At 35.7% G+C, this 14,885-nt stretch overlaps 2 protein-coding genes across 2 annotated transcripts; both read right to left on the reverse strand.

Moving 5' to 3' along the window:
• Nucleotides 1–321: 321 nt before the first annotated feature.
• On the reverse strand, nt 322–7,057 carry LOC18599808 (Leucine-rich repeat protein kinase family protein). Its single transcript, XM_007029946.3, has 9 exons — nt 6,236–7,057; nt 4,422–5,956; nt 3,968–4,101; nt 3,108–3,348; nt 2,476–2,681; nt 2,306–2,355; nt 1,798–1,909; nt 903–1,195; nt 322–723 (listed from the first exon to the last, which is right to left on the reverse strand). The coding sequence occupies exons 2-8, from the start codon at nt 5,773–5,775 to the stop codon at nt 917–919; spliced, it is 2,376 nt and encodes a 791-aa protein (XP_007030008.3). The 5' UTR covers nt 5,776–5,956; nt 6,236–7,057; the 3' UTR covers nt 322–723; nt 903–916.
• A 3,966-nt stretch (nt 7,058–11,023) lies between these two features.
• On the reverse strand, nt 11,024–14,525 carry LOC18599809 (plant cysteine oxidase 2-like). The gene is made up of 5 exons (XM_007029947.3): nt 14,017–14,525; nt 12,440–12,561; nt 11,855–12,011; nt 11,562–11,765; nt 11,024–11,461 (listed from the first exon to the last, which is right to left on the reverse strand). The coding sequence occupies exons 1-5, from the start codon at nt 14,261–14,263 to the stop codon at nt 11,328–11,330; spliced, it is 864 nt and encodes a 287-aa protein (XP_007030009.3). The 5' UTR covers nt 14,264–14,525; the 3' UTR covers nt 11,024–11,327.
• Between the last annotated feature and the right edge of the window lie 360 nt (nt 14,526–14,885).

The raw sequence follows: 14,885 nt of genomic DNA on the forward strand, positions 1-14,885 counted from the left end.
GCATTTTTAAAAATATCCATAAAAAAAGAATGACAATGTTGCCATATATTTTAATCAATCTGCTGGGAATGTCAGGTATATGAAATAATGCAACTTCTGGTTGAATGTTCAGTGATTACAAACAAAACTGTCTTTGGGCATTTGTCATTTGATTTATTTCTTTCATTTCTATACATTGTTTATGATAATCGACAAAGCAATGATAGAGAGCAGATGCAGCTAATCCATGGCAATCAGGCTTGGCAGCAATTGTTCAGCTGTTGTTCAGATAGTTATCAAGTTTAATTATGAACTTACCGCAAAAGAATTGAGACGATAGTATGGCAAAAAGACAGCTTTCTGCATTTCTCAGAAAACTAGTATAGACAATTTGGTTCTGGAATTTCCAACTTGTCAAGTAACTATATAACTTTGACAAATCACAAAATGAGATATAGGGAGGAGTATGAGCCTGTGACTGTGAGGAGAAAAACGCTCCCAAGGCTTAGATAGCTGGCATGAAAGGATTTAGCAGCACCAGTGAGAAAATCCTCCTGAGGCTTTGCTTGGTAGGGAGGATAGAAAGGGGACATGATGGAAAATTTTTTAATCCGATGGTCAAGTTTCGAAATATAGTACATAACCAATCAACCATTGGATTAAAACTTTTTCCTACCTTTCTCTTTTGCATCCTCCCAATCCAGTGGAGCATTTTCCTTACTGTCCTCTTGTGATTGCCATACCCTGCACAGAAAGATTATAAGGTTTCAGTTACTGCGTGAAATTATGAAAGACCCTAGATTCTACCTTTCATCAATTTGTGATTATCATTTGTCAAAAGGAAATTACAGATTTCAGTTCACATTGACACTCTAAATCAGAGTAACAAAAAAACAAGTTCAACAACCTGATAATAGAAATACCTGAAAAGTTACTGCTAACGGAATGCAACACGAAGGTGTGGGGCTTGGGAAGGAGAACCTGGAGATCCTTCACTGCTCTGTGAATCTCCCCGCCATGCGTCTTGAACTTGAGCAGCAAATTGCAAGTTCCACAGCACATCCTCAACCGAAGGCCTCTCTGTTGGGTCCTTTAGCAGACATCTGACACAAATTTCCATCATTGTCTTCAATGACTGATCTGAGCAAGACTTCTGAGCTGCTGGATCAGCAACGCTTCTTCTAGTTACATCATCAGTTGCTAAGATTGCTTGTAACTGCACAGGATTAAAGGACAATGAATAAGGAAATGTTTGAGTTTCTTTGTACAGTCAAAACCAATATATGTTCTTATTGTATAAAGGTAACACAACATTCAATTATCTGACACTAGGAAGCAGCTATGACAATAATTTTCTCTGTTGCTTCTAATTTCTCAAATAACATTGTCTGCTAAACAAGTATTATTTGGTGGCCAGAAACAAGTATTATTCATGATTTCCATCTAACAATGCAAAACCTAGTACTTGTAGAAAAGAATGACAAACAATTGACAAGAATAAGAGAATAATTGTGTCTTCCTATGCTAGAATTCCAGGAAAAGTTAGAAAAAAGAAACGAAAATCTTTCTTCTTCCTCTTCCTGATCCCTTTAATGAACATTACAAAACATTGGCTGACCTCTTTGACAAAAGGGTCATTAAAAGTGTAACACATATATCTGTTTGAGACTAACTTGTATGAGTTCTAAGTTCATATCTGAATTTCAATGTTTCTGGTGTCTGTCATGAATGTGCCTTTTTTTTGGTGTGAGAAATGAAAAAAAAAAATGGAAAGAGACTTGGAACTCACAATTACAACAAAGTAAAACTATGATTTACCTGGTTTTTAAGAATTTGCACCTCATTCTTGGTTTTCAATGGCCTCCCCAGAATCATTTCGAGTAAAATCACTCCAAAATCATAGACATCAACCTTATAGTCATAACTTACCCTGTCAAGTAACAAAAGCAAAGGCAACAATTTAATGAAACATCATATTTTAGATGGTTCTATTATTGACACTGACTTAACTCTACAGGGATGAACTTTGAGGGAGGGAATATGATAGCACCATTTCACAGGAAGAATGATGTGCAGAATTAGAGTTCAAATTAATGGAAGTCTTTACTTATACAAATAAATGTTATTGATCTTGTATACATGAATTTTACCTCTGAGCAAATCATATACAGATAAATACAAGTACGATGGTATGTAGTCACTTGTTCGTGAGACTTTAAAGGGCCATTTACACGCTAAAAAGCAATATGGGCATCTTAGTTGAACAATATCTGTTTGAACTATAACTGTAGAACTTCAGTCTCATACAGGATTTGCCATTACAAACCTTGCACTATTACTTGGATCCTTGGGTAGAGCAAAAGTTCCATGACCAACCTGCAAGAATGAGTAGGACTAAGTATTATCTCACAAGGTTCACTTCAAGGAAGCAAAAAGTCCCTACAGAACTAAAATCTGTTAAATTTTTTTGTAAAAAAATTTCTCCATCGTTCATACCTTTCCTGCACTCTCTGCTAATAAGGGCAGGTTGTAACTGCTAATTTTTGCAATGAGGTTCTGGTCCAACAAAATATCAGTAATTTTCAGTTTATTTGAGTACACACCAGGCACGATCCCTGTGTGCAAAAATTGGATGCCCTTTGCTATCCCTATTGCAGCAGATATGCGTTGAGCCCATGTAAGTGATCGTCTGGCATGTTCTTCTGCCAACCAGAATGAAAGAGATAACAAACCATCCAAACTATAAATGATAAAATAAGCATTCAGGTCTTTCTGGATGGAGGACAGGAAAATGAAATGTTGCTTTTATGTCTCTAAAATGTTAAACAGATTGGATGCTGTTGTCTTGTTGATGAACAACAGCTAAACAAACAGAACAAACCAGTCACTCATTTTGATAACCAAGATAATTGCTTCACACTTATAAATGATCCACTCAAATGAGCAAAAGGTGCAGAAAAGAATTCTTCCACACAAAGAATAAAAAAGTGAAATTTCCTCAAGAGGAAAATTCATGTGTCCAGTCTCACTAAGATGTAGCCTAAACCAGTGCAAAGAAGAAGGGTTCAAACAGTGTAGCCTCAAATATTTTCTGTACAGAAAAATTTAACATAGAGATTCAGAATTACCAGATACCCAGCTCCTCAGAGTGCCATTTGGTACATATTCAAAAATGAGAAATATTCTGCTGACACTTGAATCATCCAGGTAGCACTCAAAGCAGTGTCCAAGAGCACTAACTAAATGGCGATGTCTTAATTTTGAAATCAGCTCTACATGGTGCATCAAGCTTTGAGTGCTGTGGCTTTTCTTCATTTTCAGGCATCTAATGGCCACAAAGGTGCCATCTTTCAGCCAACCTCTATACATCTGAAATCGTAAATGGAATATGTTAAAGGATTTACAAAGGAATTTTTTTTCCCCTTATTTTGGATGTAGATAATAAGAATAAAGACAAAACCAGGGCCACTAAAGCTATTCAATGATTTCAACAATGTACATGCAAGCACATTATGCTTTTGCAAATTGCGGAAGCACAGGCTCACTTCTTACCATGTGTTGGAATTAGTTTTTCCAATGACAAGGCTATTGGGATTTGACAATCAGTCCACCACTTTAAACAAACTTTGATACTATATCAGAGAATCATTCAACTTTCAATTCAGTTCATTATAATAGATGTCAATGGGCCAGCAATTGGTTTTAAATTTTTAAAAAAGGAAAAAAAAAATGCAAAAGGGTTGATCAAAAAACAAGAAACAAAGGACAAAGGTTATTTAAACCTATATTAGTTTACAAAACAGAAAGCCTGAAAATAAGTCATATGGAGTCAACCAGCCAGAAAAGTCTGGTATGAGAAGAAGTGTAATAAGAAAACCTATCACGAATGTGAAATATAACTTCATGAATATGGTTGGAGAAAATCATGGGAGTAAAATATGCTGCCACAATGCGAAAATATCAGGTATATGTTAACCATATCGCATACCTGCCCTTGAGAACCTTCACCCATGAAAGCAGTTGTGTCAAAGTTGTTTGTAGCATCCTCAAGTTCTTCCAATGAAAAGGTTCGATAAGCTGGAAGGCCAAGTGCTCCCAGCTTCATTGTTTGAGATATATACCCTTCAAGTAGCCAAAAATCATGTGATCAGAATTGCAACTAATGAAAACTATGGTAGGCCACATTCATTATTTATTTACTTATTTTTTTGCTTGTGTTTTCTGCATTGCATTTGAACTAACCCAACAAGTGAGATGCTTAGAGGGTTGTTGAATCTAACAATTTCATATTCAGCGAGTGACATTTTGTTAAACTTTGATATTTGAACTTCAACCTGAAAAAGTCTTCTTATGACCCAACTAAACATAACTTTCATGGTCATGCAAGTCTATTTGGAGTGATTGTTTGTAAATAGAGAAAGAAAGGCAGAGAGGGTCCTTACTTGCATCAGATAGTAGCTTTGACGTGTACCCGGTTGATGATGCTTTCTCTGCAATCAATCTTGTAGTAGGTTTATTGGTTGTCTTCTTTGCATTCAACCTTCTACCAAATATGAAAATGAGACCAAGAAGCACTATTCCACCAATAATTCCTCCAGTTATGCCCAAGGAAAGAGCTACTTTAGAAAGTTTACTCTTCTTATGCTGGGGTAAGATTCCCACAGCTAAGGCTTCATTTCGACAGAAGGAAAGTGGATGTTGATTTTCCTTTCCAGTTGCCAGACAATTCCGAGCATACAGGAAGACTCTGTCTTTAGAATCTGAAAGACAGCTGGGCAAGTGTCCAGTCAAAAGATTTGACGATAAATCTACAAATCCTAGTTCCACATTGCAAGAAGTATTTTCAAAAAGCTTCCCAGTGAGTTTGTTGTTTGCAGTATTCACATAAGTAACAGAAGGTAGGGATAACAATGTTGACGGAAATGGCCCAACAAATCTATTGAATGACAGGTCCAGCCATTGAAGTTGGTAATAGGAGCTCAATTCAGAAGGAATGCCAGACCTAAACCTGTTCTTTCCCAGTATAAGGCGAACCAACTTGTTGCCAAGCTGAGGAAACCGAGGTCCAAATGCATTTTCTTCTAGATCAAGCTCTTGAAGATTTGTTAAACTGCTAAAATCAGGCACTTCTCCATAGAAGTGGTTATGTGAAAGTGCAAGAACTCTAAGATTCTTCAAACTGCTAAAAGAATCAGGCAGGGAGCCATTGAATAAATTCTTCCTCAAACTAAGAACAGTCAGAATTGGAAATGAACCTAGCCATTCAGGTAGCCAACCAGAGAACATGTTATCATCAAGTATGAGTGTTTGAAGGCCAGTTACAGTTGAAAGCTCATGAGGGATTGCTCCATATAGGAAATTTGAAGTCATGTTAAGTATTTCCAGTGAGGATAAACGTGCAATTTTACCGGGCAATGGCCCCCATAAACCAAAAGAAACCAATGTAAGGACTTTCAAGTCGGGAAGCTTAACAAGGGTTGTGACAAAGGAATCCATGGAAAAGTTTCTAGGTAGCAAAGGAGTTCCTTTTATTCCAATTATATGTAGCTGAGTTATGCTGTCTTCATAGCATACCACGGTTACTTGCGATGTAGGTTCAGTGTTGCAGAAGTCTATGGTGCTATTCCAGCTACTTAAAATATCTGGATAATTCAAAAGCAATTTAAGTCTTAAAAGGGTATGAGTCTGGGAGGACTGAAGTTGCTCTGAGTGATGGATTAAAAGGAAGATTGTAGCAAGAACTAGGAATAGGTGCTTGAATCCTTTAGCCATTGGAAGCATACACAGAACCGGCATTAGAGGAAAAGCACTGAGCAGCTTTGAAGGATTAGAAAATGAACATAAGTTGCAGAGATACCATCAACTCAAAATTGGTAGCAATCTTGCCATATTTTCTCCACATATGCAGAAACAGCAGAAAGGGTTTGTAGCTATCAATCACTGAAGCTCACACTCCCAAGATCACATTGAGGAAGCTCTGCAAACATTACCATCAACATAATATTGAGAAAAGAAACAAACTCAATAGAAAACTGAGATTTTAAAATTTGGCATATAATTGTCTTTCAAGTAGAGATACTCAGCACTAAAGAGACACTCAAACAAAATCAAATATAGTCCACAAAAATTTATTATTTCTAGAGGCCTATTGCTTATAAGAAGTTTTGACTGCATTTATTATTTTATAACACAATTTTTATGTAGTGTTCTCAATGGTCAGTACCATAACTTGTTTCAAAAATTATAGAAATCTTACCTCTTGAGAGAGCAGATTGAACAGACCCCAGCTTAACTGGTGTGCCCTGCAAAACAGCATCTCTTTCTTCTTAACACTCCTCAAAAGGTAAATGCAGACAAATTAGGACACGAAATTTCTTGCTGGAGAGCACCTGAGACTTTTAACTAGTCACAAAGACTCCAAAATAGAACAAAGAAGAAAGTGCTGGTCTTAAGAATCAATAACTCTGACTACAAAATGAAAAAATTCCCTTCCAAAATCCATAAAAGAAAGTGCTCCCCAAAAATAGACCATAACTGTCAAATTAACTCAAATTAAATTCAGATTGTGGACTTCCACTTGCTTGCACACTTCGCCTGTTCACCACACTCAAACCCCCCAACCAAAAACCCACTTCAGTTTGTTCCTTTTTTCTTTTTAGAATTGTCCTCTAACTCTTTTTGACCACACACTACAACCCAAAAAAAAAGAAAAAACCCAAAAACTTATCAACCATACAACTACTCAGGGAGCTCTGGATCCTACTGACACAAGGAGAAAATTTTTTCTCCAAAACCAGAGTCAGTTTCTGGATAATGCAAGCCAAGACAACCAAGTGACACGGGTTCAGAGAAACTTGTAACAGCCAAATATTTCACACCAAAGCTGACCTGTAAATCCCACAAACCGACATTTTACGTTTTCCTTCTCAACACAAAAAAAAAAAAAAAAAAGAGAGAGATGGAGAGAGAGAGAAACTCCCAAACTAGTTTCTTTCTCTTTCTATAACTTTGTCACCGTACTTTTTTCTCCTTTTTCCCCTTAGAGGGTCTTAAAGAGAAGCTATGGCTGGAGTTATAAAAGCAAAAGAAAGGAAAAACAAAAAGAAGAAGGATTCCTGCAGAAGATAGAAGGACCCTTTATTCCCCATAATTCAAATTGCCATGCAAACAGGTTTAGTTATATAACAAAACCTTGTTATAGTGAAGTTTATCAGATTTGGATAAACAATGGATTACTGAAAAGTTTATGTTGTAAATAAAAATGTGTTAAGGCATATCAGCACAGACTGTAATGTAAGCTTTCGCTTTCTGGGTCTGGTAAACTTTGGCTTTCCAAGGTCCTGTCTACTTTGAGCTGGGACCCCACTTCCATGTTTCAGTCTGTTACTTTTGGCGCCTTTCGCTTTTTCTTTTCCTTCTTTCTCTCTGCTTTGCTGCTAGCACCGCTTGCATTTAACTTCTCATTTTGAGATTTAGTTTGTTCCATTATTATAAGATTGGTAACACTGTCACCAGCTTCAGCAAAGTACTAGTATTATTATTTTTTCTTGAGAGACACCATGTGTAAAATTTGGCAACTATACTAACCCATCATTTGTTTATATATATATATATATGGTAGGAAGTTGTAAAGACCTTGTTATGCTACAACTCTCTCTTATTCTTTACCTTGGAAATCATTCAAGTTATAATTAAAAAGCCTGGATTATTTAAGATGCCACAGTACCAAGCCGCCTTTGTGTCAATTATTCATTGTACCTCAAGCTTCTGGACCCTATCTGCAGGCCGAAAAGCCACCCAAACATGCCCTACAGCAAAGGCCATCCCCCCATCTCTTGCAAAATTATAAAGGCTTCCAATCTAAAATCAACAAATTTTACTCCCCATTGCCTCAATGTTGAAGTAGCTGTTCCAGGTGTCCTACAACAAATTCTTTTTCTTGTGTATAGTAATTGTTTTGACCTCTTAATTGATCAATGAGTACTTACACCATATCTGAAAATCCCTCAACTTAACTTTTTAACTGTTAGATGGCACATACAATATGAAGAAACTGCATATATATATATAGAAAAAGTAGATGCATTAATGTCTTAATTACCTCCTTGTAAGACGAAAAAAAAGAACAAACAAACCAAGTGCTGGACTTGATTATATACTCCTGCACCTCTCGTAGAACTAGTTACTCTGCAAGAAAGATGAGTTTGCCATGTATTGGAAATTTTTAGTAAGAGCATGTTGGGCTTAAAGATGGGAAAAAAAAAAGAGAAAGTGGTTCTACATTGTTTGCCTGAAGTAAATTTTAGGAAAAATCCACCAGAACTCAACAAGTTGGTAGTCAACCTCAGTGTCTTTATTAATGCATGCTCTCCAAGTCTATCAGCATCCCCCACACTCTCCACACAAAACCAAAAAGCATCAAAGAAGAAACAGGATTCAAATACTGAACACAGATCATCAGCAACCATAAATATTACTATCTCTGCAATCTGGCTTAAAACCCCACTTGTCAGAAATTTATTTGTAAAACTGAATCCTAGACTGTCCAATGATAAAGAACATAATTTTCTTTATGACAGAAAAAAGGACAAATGCTAATTTTTTTCTTGGCAAGTGCAATTAGCATGTGGCATGATTAATTGGTGATATATCAAATTCTTGACTTGTTGAATTATTATCTTGAAACTCAAGCAGGCATCTTCTATTGTCATGCTAGCCAGCCTGTCTCTCAGTACTTCCATCTCCTTATTACCTGTACTGTTTTTTCTCCCTTTAAACACAAATTATTTCATATAAACTTAAGAATGCAATAAGTATGTTTACTTCACTAATCCAACTTAAAATTATCATTGCTTTCTGATGTGATTACTTAAATTACAACCAAAATAACAAAGTTGGGTTTTTTTTATTTTTTGATTAGGTGAAGTGTATTAGATGCAGCATAGTTGAAAACTGAATTCATAAATGTCTTTGCATAATTATTTTGGCTAACATCACTGGTAGGTCCTGCGGGAAAAGTGACACCTACCAGCTTGGAAGTGGAACTCAACAGGGAAAAGGCAAAGTACAATTGAGTGGATTAACAATTGGGGAACTTCCTAAAAGAATTCAAGACCCACTTATTAAAGTTAGAAAATGAAGCAACAAAAGCTCACCATAGATTTGAGATATTCTTAAGGTTTCTTTTTTTTTTTTTTTTTGGGGGGGGGGGGGGGGGGAAGGTGTGGGGGTGCTGGTGTTTCCCCTGTAAACAATGTCCTTTTCTTTCTTTTTGCCTTTCACTTTCATTGCTGAATCATTTCCTTAGAAAATAGTCAAAATTTCCAAAACTTCAAATCCAATATAATTGAATGTTTATTGCTGGAAGGTTTTTGATGGGAGAGATTGGATTTTCTTTAGTGACTTCACAATGGCCTTAGATTTGGACATCCTTCCTTCCTAGTGGACGAAAATGTCTGGGGTACCCCTAGGTTTTTGCATGTAGCATTACACATAACAAGGATAGTTTTGGCATTTTCGATTCCTTCATGTGTAGCTCTTGTCCCTTTCCTGTGTATCATGTGTTATTCTCATTCCTTTAAGGTCTGTTTTACAAATCTGCAATTGTCTCTTTCATGGCAAGCTTGAACTTTATACTTTTGAATACACCTAGGACACAAATCTTCATCATTCATATTCTTTTTATATTAAAAAACATTTTTTAATTATATTATTGTGAAAATACTTATTTCTAGATGAATTCTATTAACTTTTAATGATTAGAATTCGAAAATTTTCAATTCATTAAGAACAAAAGAGAGATGGTATTGATGGAAATTATTGAATTGGAGAACGGAGCACGATTTTGAACGTTAAAATGGTCACAAATAAGAGATTTGTTTAGCTCATTATACTTTTCGGATCACGTAATTATCATAGATTTCATATCAATAAAATATTATATATTTTTTAAATTTATAAATAAAAATTTTTCTTCACTTAAAATGACGTGTCTTTTAACTTAAAAACGTGACACAAGTAACAAGTTAAAATAACTCTGCAAACTTCAGAGAAATGAAGCACAGCTTCAACTGCAAAATAGAACAACTGTGATGGTCCACTTTACTTTGCTAATACAAAAAGAGAAAAAAAATATTACTTACTTTTCATGGGCTATTGGTGGGGTTAGGAAGACAATTATTTCAAATGGGCCAGCCCTATGAAGGATGTGCTTTTTCAGGAAAGGGCAGGGAGTCCTTACATGTCCAGGAGGCCCAAGTAAATTTGTGTGCACATATTTCTCTTTAAATAGGATGTGAGTATATGTGAGAAAGATTAATACACATATACTAGTTTGAATTAAGATATGTAAAGTTTATATTATTTTCATTAAAAGTTATTATTTCTATTTCCTCTCTTCTGATTTCGGTCATTTAACACAGGTATTATTCAAATATATTCCATTTTAACTTATTAACCATAAATGGAAGGACCAACTTAACTAACTTATACTAGTAATTAAATAATTATAAAATGTGAGTTATTGGACACCATTGGTACCATGAGAAAAAGGTCCATGATACCAGCCAAATGTGTCCTATCTATTAACTATTAAGGTTTGTTTACAATTTATGGTCTATAATATAGACATAAGAAATAACACGCCTCATGTAAACATAAAAAAGAAACCGTCAAATGACAAATGACAAATCCCAACAGAATCTTGTCTTCGATTTTCCTCTATTTATTCATATCCAATATTGTCAAATAAAAATGCATGATACTTGCTTCTTGGTATAGAATTTGCATCGTCAATATGGGAAACTTCGCATTGCATGTTTCAAGTTTCAACTGATGTTACGTATGAAACCATAACATAATTGATCAATGGATTATTAGTTTTTAATTCAGAGGCAGATTCTTAATACTTAATTTGCAAGTATAAATATCTATGGATTTGTCAAGCTAATAAAAAAAATATCTAAACCCACAAAGACAACAGGTGGCATAGGTGGAAAAAGTTATTCCTACTGCCAACCTTTCTTTGGTCAAAATTGAATCGATCTTTTGAGTCTCAACCCATCTTCTGAAAACCACAGAAAAAGATATGATAAACCACGAGCCCAACCTGGCAAACCAGTACTGCCTCTAGTTTCTCAAGAAAAATGTGTAAATGTTCCCAAGAAAATCATCCAAAAACACTTACTATATGTTTTCTACTTATCTACAAGGCTAAATATCATAGCACAAAACAAAAGAAATAAAAAATATATATATGGATTCTTGCTAGTCTGGACCTTTTCTTTCTCTTTTTTCTTTTACTCCCGTCTCTTTTCATATGGAAAGGTAATTAACATTAGATACATTAATTAGAAACTAGTTTCTGCAATCTGTGGACCCAAGTACTCAATTCTATCCATCTTTGAATTCTCTGGCACTTGGATTTCTTCCAACCATCCAAAAAGGTCACCCTCTACTTCTTCACTCACTGTAGTTTCTCCATCTGCACCATCCAATTGGCATGTTAATTATTGTCCATGAGAGAATCCCTAAGATGAATTTACATGGATTGCGGTTTGAAAGTGATCGAAAGCCTCACTTACTTGGGAAAGCTGAGCATGGGACATCTCTGTAATAGGAGCAATCTCGATCGTCTTCTTTAGAATAAGGAGGACCAAGAACATCAAGCACTGCACAAGGTGTTATAGCTGTGAATTGATGGATATTGCCTCCTGCTGTAGGATACAACACAGAGGTGTCGCATGGGGCGGTGAAGACACTATCAGCTTTCAACCTCGCCAATCTCGCTGCAAAAAAGAATAATCACATCAAGGTCAAGACTCAAATCAGTTGCATGCATGCATGTAACGACGCAAGCAAAGATAGAGATTCTCACGTTGGGAGGGTGGCACAGGGTCTTCAGAATGCACAGGATCAACCCAATCATACGATTTTATATGCATTTTTCCTAGTAAAAGTTTGCTGAACACGGTCATCCCTGGATGATTATGGAGAGGGATGACAGCCTTTTCAGGAAGAAAGAAAATGCATAACTGCACAAGAGAAGCAAGAAACAATATCAGCAGCGGAAAAATCAACCAGGTATGACTACAACAAGGAAAATGAAATTACTCCCAATACTTTGTCATTTTCCAATAAATGTGATATTCAAAATACCTGATAATCTTAAACTACGTAAATTTTATAAATAATTAACTAAGTTCCTTATTTTGATAGAGTTTTCACATTGACTCCACACTCTTGCATTCGTTTATCCTCTCCCACTTGCCTATTGCAACCCAAAACTTGCCAACCTCCATCTCTTAAGAGTAGATGCTAGTATACGTTAGGTAAACAGTCAAAGCCCAAAATAGTAAAGATTTTGAAGGAACTGATCTTTTAGCCTAATGGCTAATTGCCAAGCTTCAAATTCAATCAAAAATATCACCAAATAATTAATGAGAGATAGCCAATCTCTTACCGAGAACTCATCACATTGGTATATAGTCGTGTATGTGACCCTAGGAGTCCCCGTCACCGCACCCCTTGCCTTGAAGAACTGCAGATTTTTGCTTAGCCCAACGTCTTCTGGCTTCATCCTATCTACAAAGTAAGTAAAATAAAATAAAAATGTCATTGTCGGTTCCATTACTAATGCAACTAAATTAATCACTTAAGTAAAAGAAAAATGATATAAAACTCATACACCATGCACAAGGAGCATAGAATATTCAACAAAATTTTTCATTCATTAAATCCAAAACCAGTTTGCGCACATAGAAATTGGAAACCCTTCTTATCACACTATTTAATATAGCTTAAAGATGCAACAAATTAAAGGTGCTTTAATAGATTGCTTTGAGAAATGAATGCTTTGGGTCCAATACAGCCTTGGCCGGCAGGATCAGTAGTCCTTAAAGAGGGCAAAGGAGAATCTTTTCCAATACTAAAAAATAGTAGAGATTTTCCCTACTTAAATCAATTTTCTAGATAATTAAAAAAAATTGCTTTTGATTATCCATTTCTTAGTTTATTTTGAATTTTCGTTTAATAATATAATATAACAATTAGATCAGATTTTTTTGATGAAGTAGCCATTAAGGTAGATCACATTGTCACGTGGGATTGAAAAGGGACAAGAATTGTTGCGGCCTTAAAGCAAAGATATGAGTAAAAAGGCTTAAAAGTTTTTGTGACTGTTGGGTATCCACTCAAGAGGCAACACCTATGGACGCAAAAAGGCCACGACTAACCTGAATTCCCGATCTAGAAGCATTATCAAGTATCATCTCTCTCTCTTTCTCTCTCTTTTTCTTTTTTTGTTTCTTTCTGTTGTTTTGGGTCACCTTATTCTTATCATCAGACTCTATGCTTTAGTACTACATCCATTATTGCTCCCTGGAACACTGAGAAAAACCCAAGTGCCAAATGACTGAAACCCGTTGGTCTATGTATAAACAGCTAAGACTTCTCAAAGATCCCCCTTTTTATGTCTTTTGTTTTCAAATGGCATGCACGTATATGATTGAGGATTCCATTTAAAAGCAAACATTTGACACAACTTAACTGATGTGGGTGTATTAGAAGAGCAGTAAATGACAGAAACTAGATTTCCACTAAAAAAATCTTAACACATCCCTAAATACTACATCTGAGTACTAGAATCCAGGCTATCCGGCCACTTTTGAAAAGTATATCTGCATTTGGTATGTAAAACCAAAACTATTACTGCTATTACCTGCTACATCAATAAATGATCCATAAAGCTCAGACAAAACTGGAAAATTATTTCACTTTACTATTAGATTAGATGGTCTAGGTCCATATCCATATTTAAGCATTAAATATTCTCGGTAGCTTAGTAAAGCCGGGTGCAACAGACATGTTCTTTGAATCTGTCCATTAAAAAACAAATACTGCGTAGCCTCCTTGATTTGTCAAAGATAAAGTGCTTCATGGGATAATATGCACTACACCAGAGTGACCAAAGCCAAACCAGTTTCTAACAAAAATCAAGCAATTTAAAAAAAAAAAAAACACTAAATTCTGGTAACTTACCAAGAATGCTGCAAAGCTTGTCTACATCAGAAGGAGGAGGAACATTTCCAGGGCCTTTGAAGACTTCCCTACAAGCAACAAAGAGCTCTGGCAGTAGTCTAGGAACTCTTGACACAACAGGCTTGCTTCTCTTCTTGCGTCTGAGCTTCTTGATTGGCTTGTTAACGTACCTCACCTTGCTGTTTACATGCCTCATAGTCATAGTATCCTTTCTTTGCTCCACCAATCCACCAGCCTCAACCATCATAAAGTTTAGCTCCCTAAAAGTTTATTCAAGATCACTTGTTTTCGTGCAAAACCTAGAATTCGAAACTCAACAAAAATAATCTTCGGTCAAAGCAGAAACCAGTCCAAACCCATAACAGAACCTTAAAAAACACAAGGAAAAAAAGTGGAGTTTTTTATGGTTTTGGTTACGAGATTGAAAACTGGTTCGTTTGAATCAAGAAGATAAGCCTTGATATTGGCAAAGACAAGAGAGAAGAAAAGACTGAAGAAATGTGAAGATTGCGGAAAACTGTAGGGAGCAAAGGTGGTATATAAGGGTGGAGAAATAGCAAAACCGGGGGCCATGAAGAACAGGGGAAAAAAGCTTTTCATAGTTCTAGAAAAAAAAATTAAAAAAATATATTAAAAAAAGCAATAAAAAGCAAAGAAAACAAACAACGCAAAACGAGTGAAAAAAAAAAAGCAAAAGAATGAGGAAAAGTCTGTTTTATTTTTTAATTTTTAATTTTGGATTTTTTAGATATTTTTGTGGTTTAATATTTTTACGTGTATTTGGATATGGAAAGGCCGCTTCCCGCCCCCAAGATTGAGAGTTGAAAACTGCCTGTTAAGCGACCCCTGGTTTTTCTTCGTACGAGTGT

Source organism: Theobroma cacao, chromosome 5, assembly GCF_053813885.1.
Source record: "Theobroma cacao isolate CCN51 chromosome 5, ASM5381388v1, whole genome shotgun sequence".
NCBI classification, from domain to species: domain Eukaryota; kingdom Viridiplantae; phylum Streptophyta; class Magnoliopsida; order Malvales; family Malvaceae; genus Theobroma; species Theobroma cacao.

What these genes read in the sequence shown, in the direction of transcription:
- LOC18599808 (XM_007029946.3), bottom strand. Translation starts at nt 5,775, where the DNA reads ATGCCGGTTCTGTGTATGCTTCCAATGGCTAAAGGATTCAAGCACCTA. An exon ending in GTGAAGGTTCTCAAGGGCAG is followed by an intron (nt 3,349 to 3,967) that starts GTATGCGATATG and finishes TTACGATTTCAG; the next exon opens with ATGTATAGAGGTTGGCTGAA. An exon ending in GATCCAAGTAATAGTGCAAG is followed by an intron (nt 1,910 to 2,305) that starts GTTTGTAATGGC and finishes GTTACTTGACAG; the next exon opens with GGTAAGTTATGACTATAAGG.
- LOC18599809 (XM_007029947.3), bottom strand. Translation starts at nt 14,263, where the DNA reads ATGATGGTTGAGGCTGGTGGATTGGTGGAGCAAAGAAAGGATACTATG. An exon ending in ACCAATGTGATGAGTTCTCG is followed by an intron (nt 12,012 to 12,439) that starts GTAAGAGATTGG and finishes TCTCTTGTGCAG; the next exon opens with TTATGCATTTTCTTTCTTCC. An exon ending in CCCATGCTCAGCTTTCCCAA is followed by an intron (nt 11,462 to 11,561) that starts GTAAGTGAGGCT and finishes TGGATGGTGCAG; the next exon opens with ATGGAGAAACTACAGTGAGT.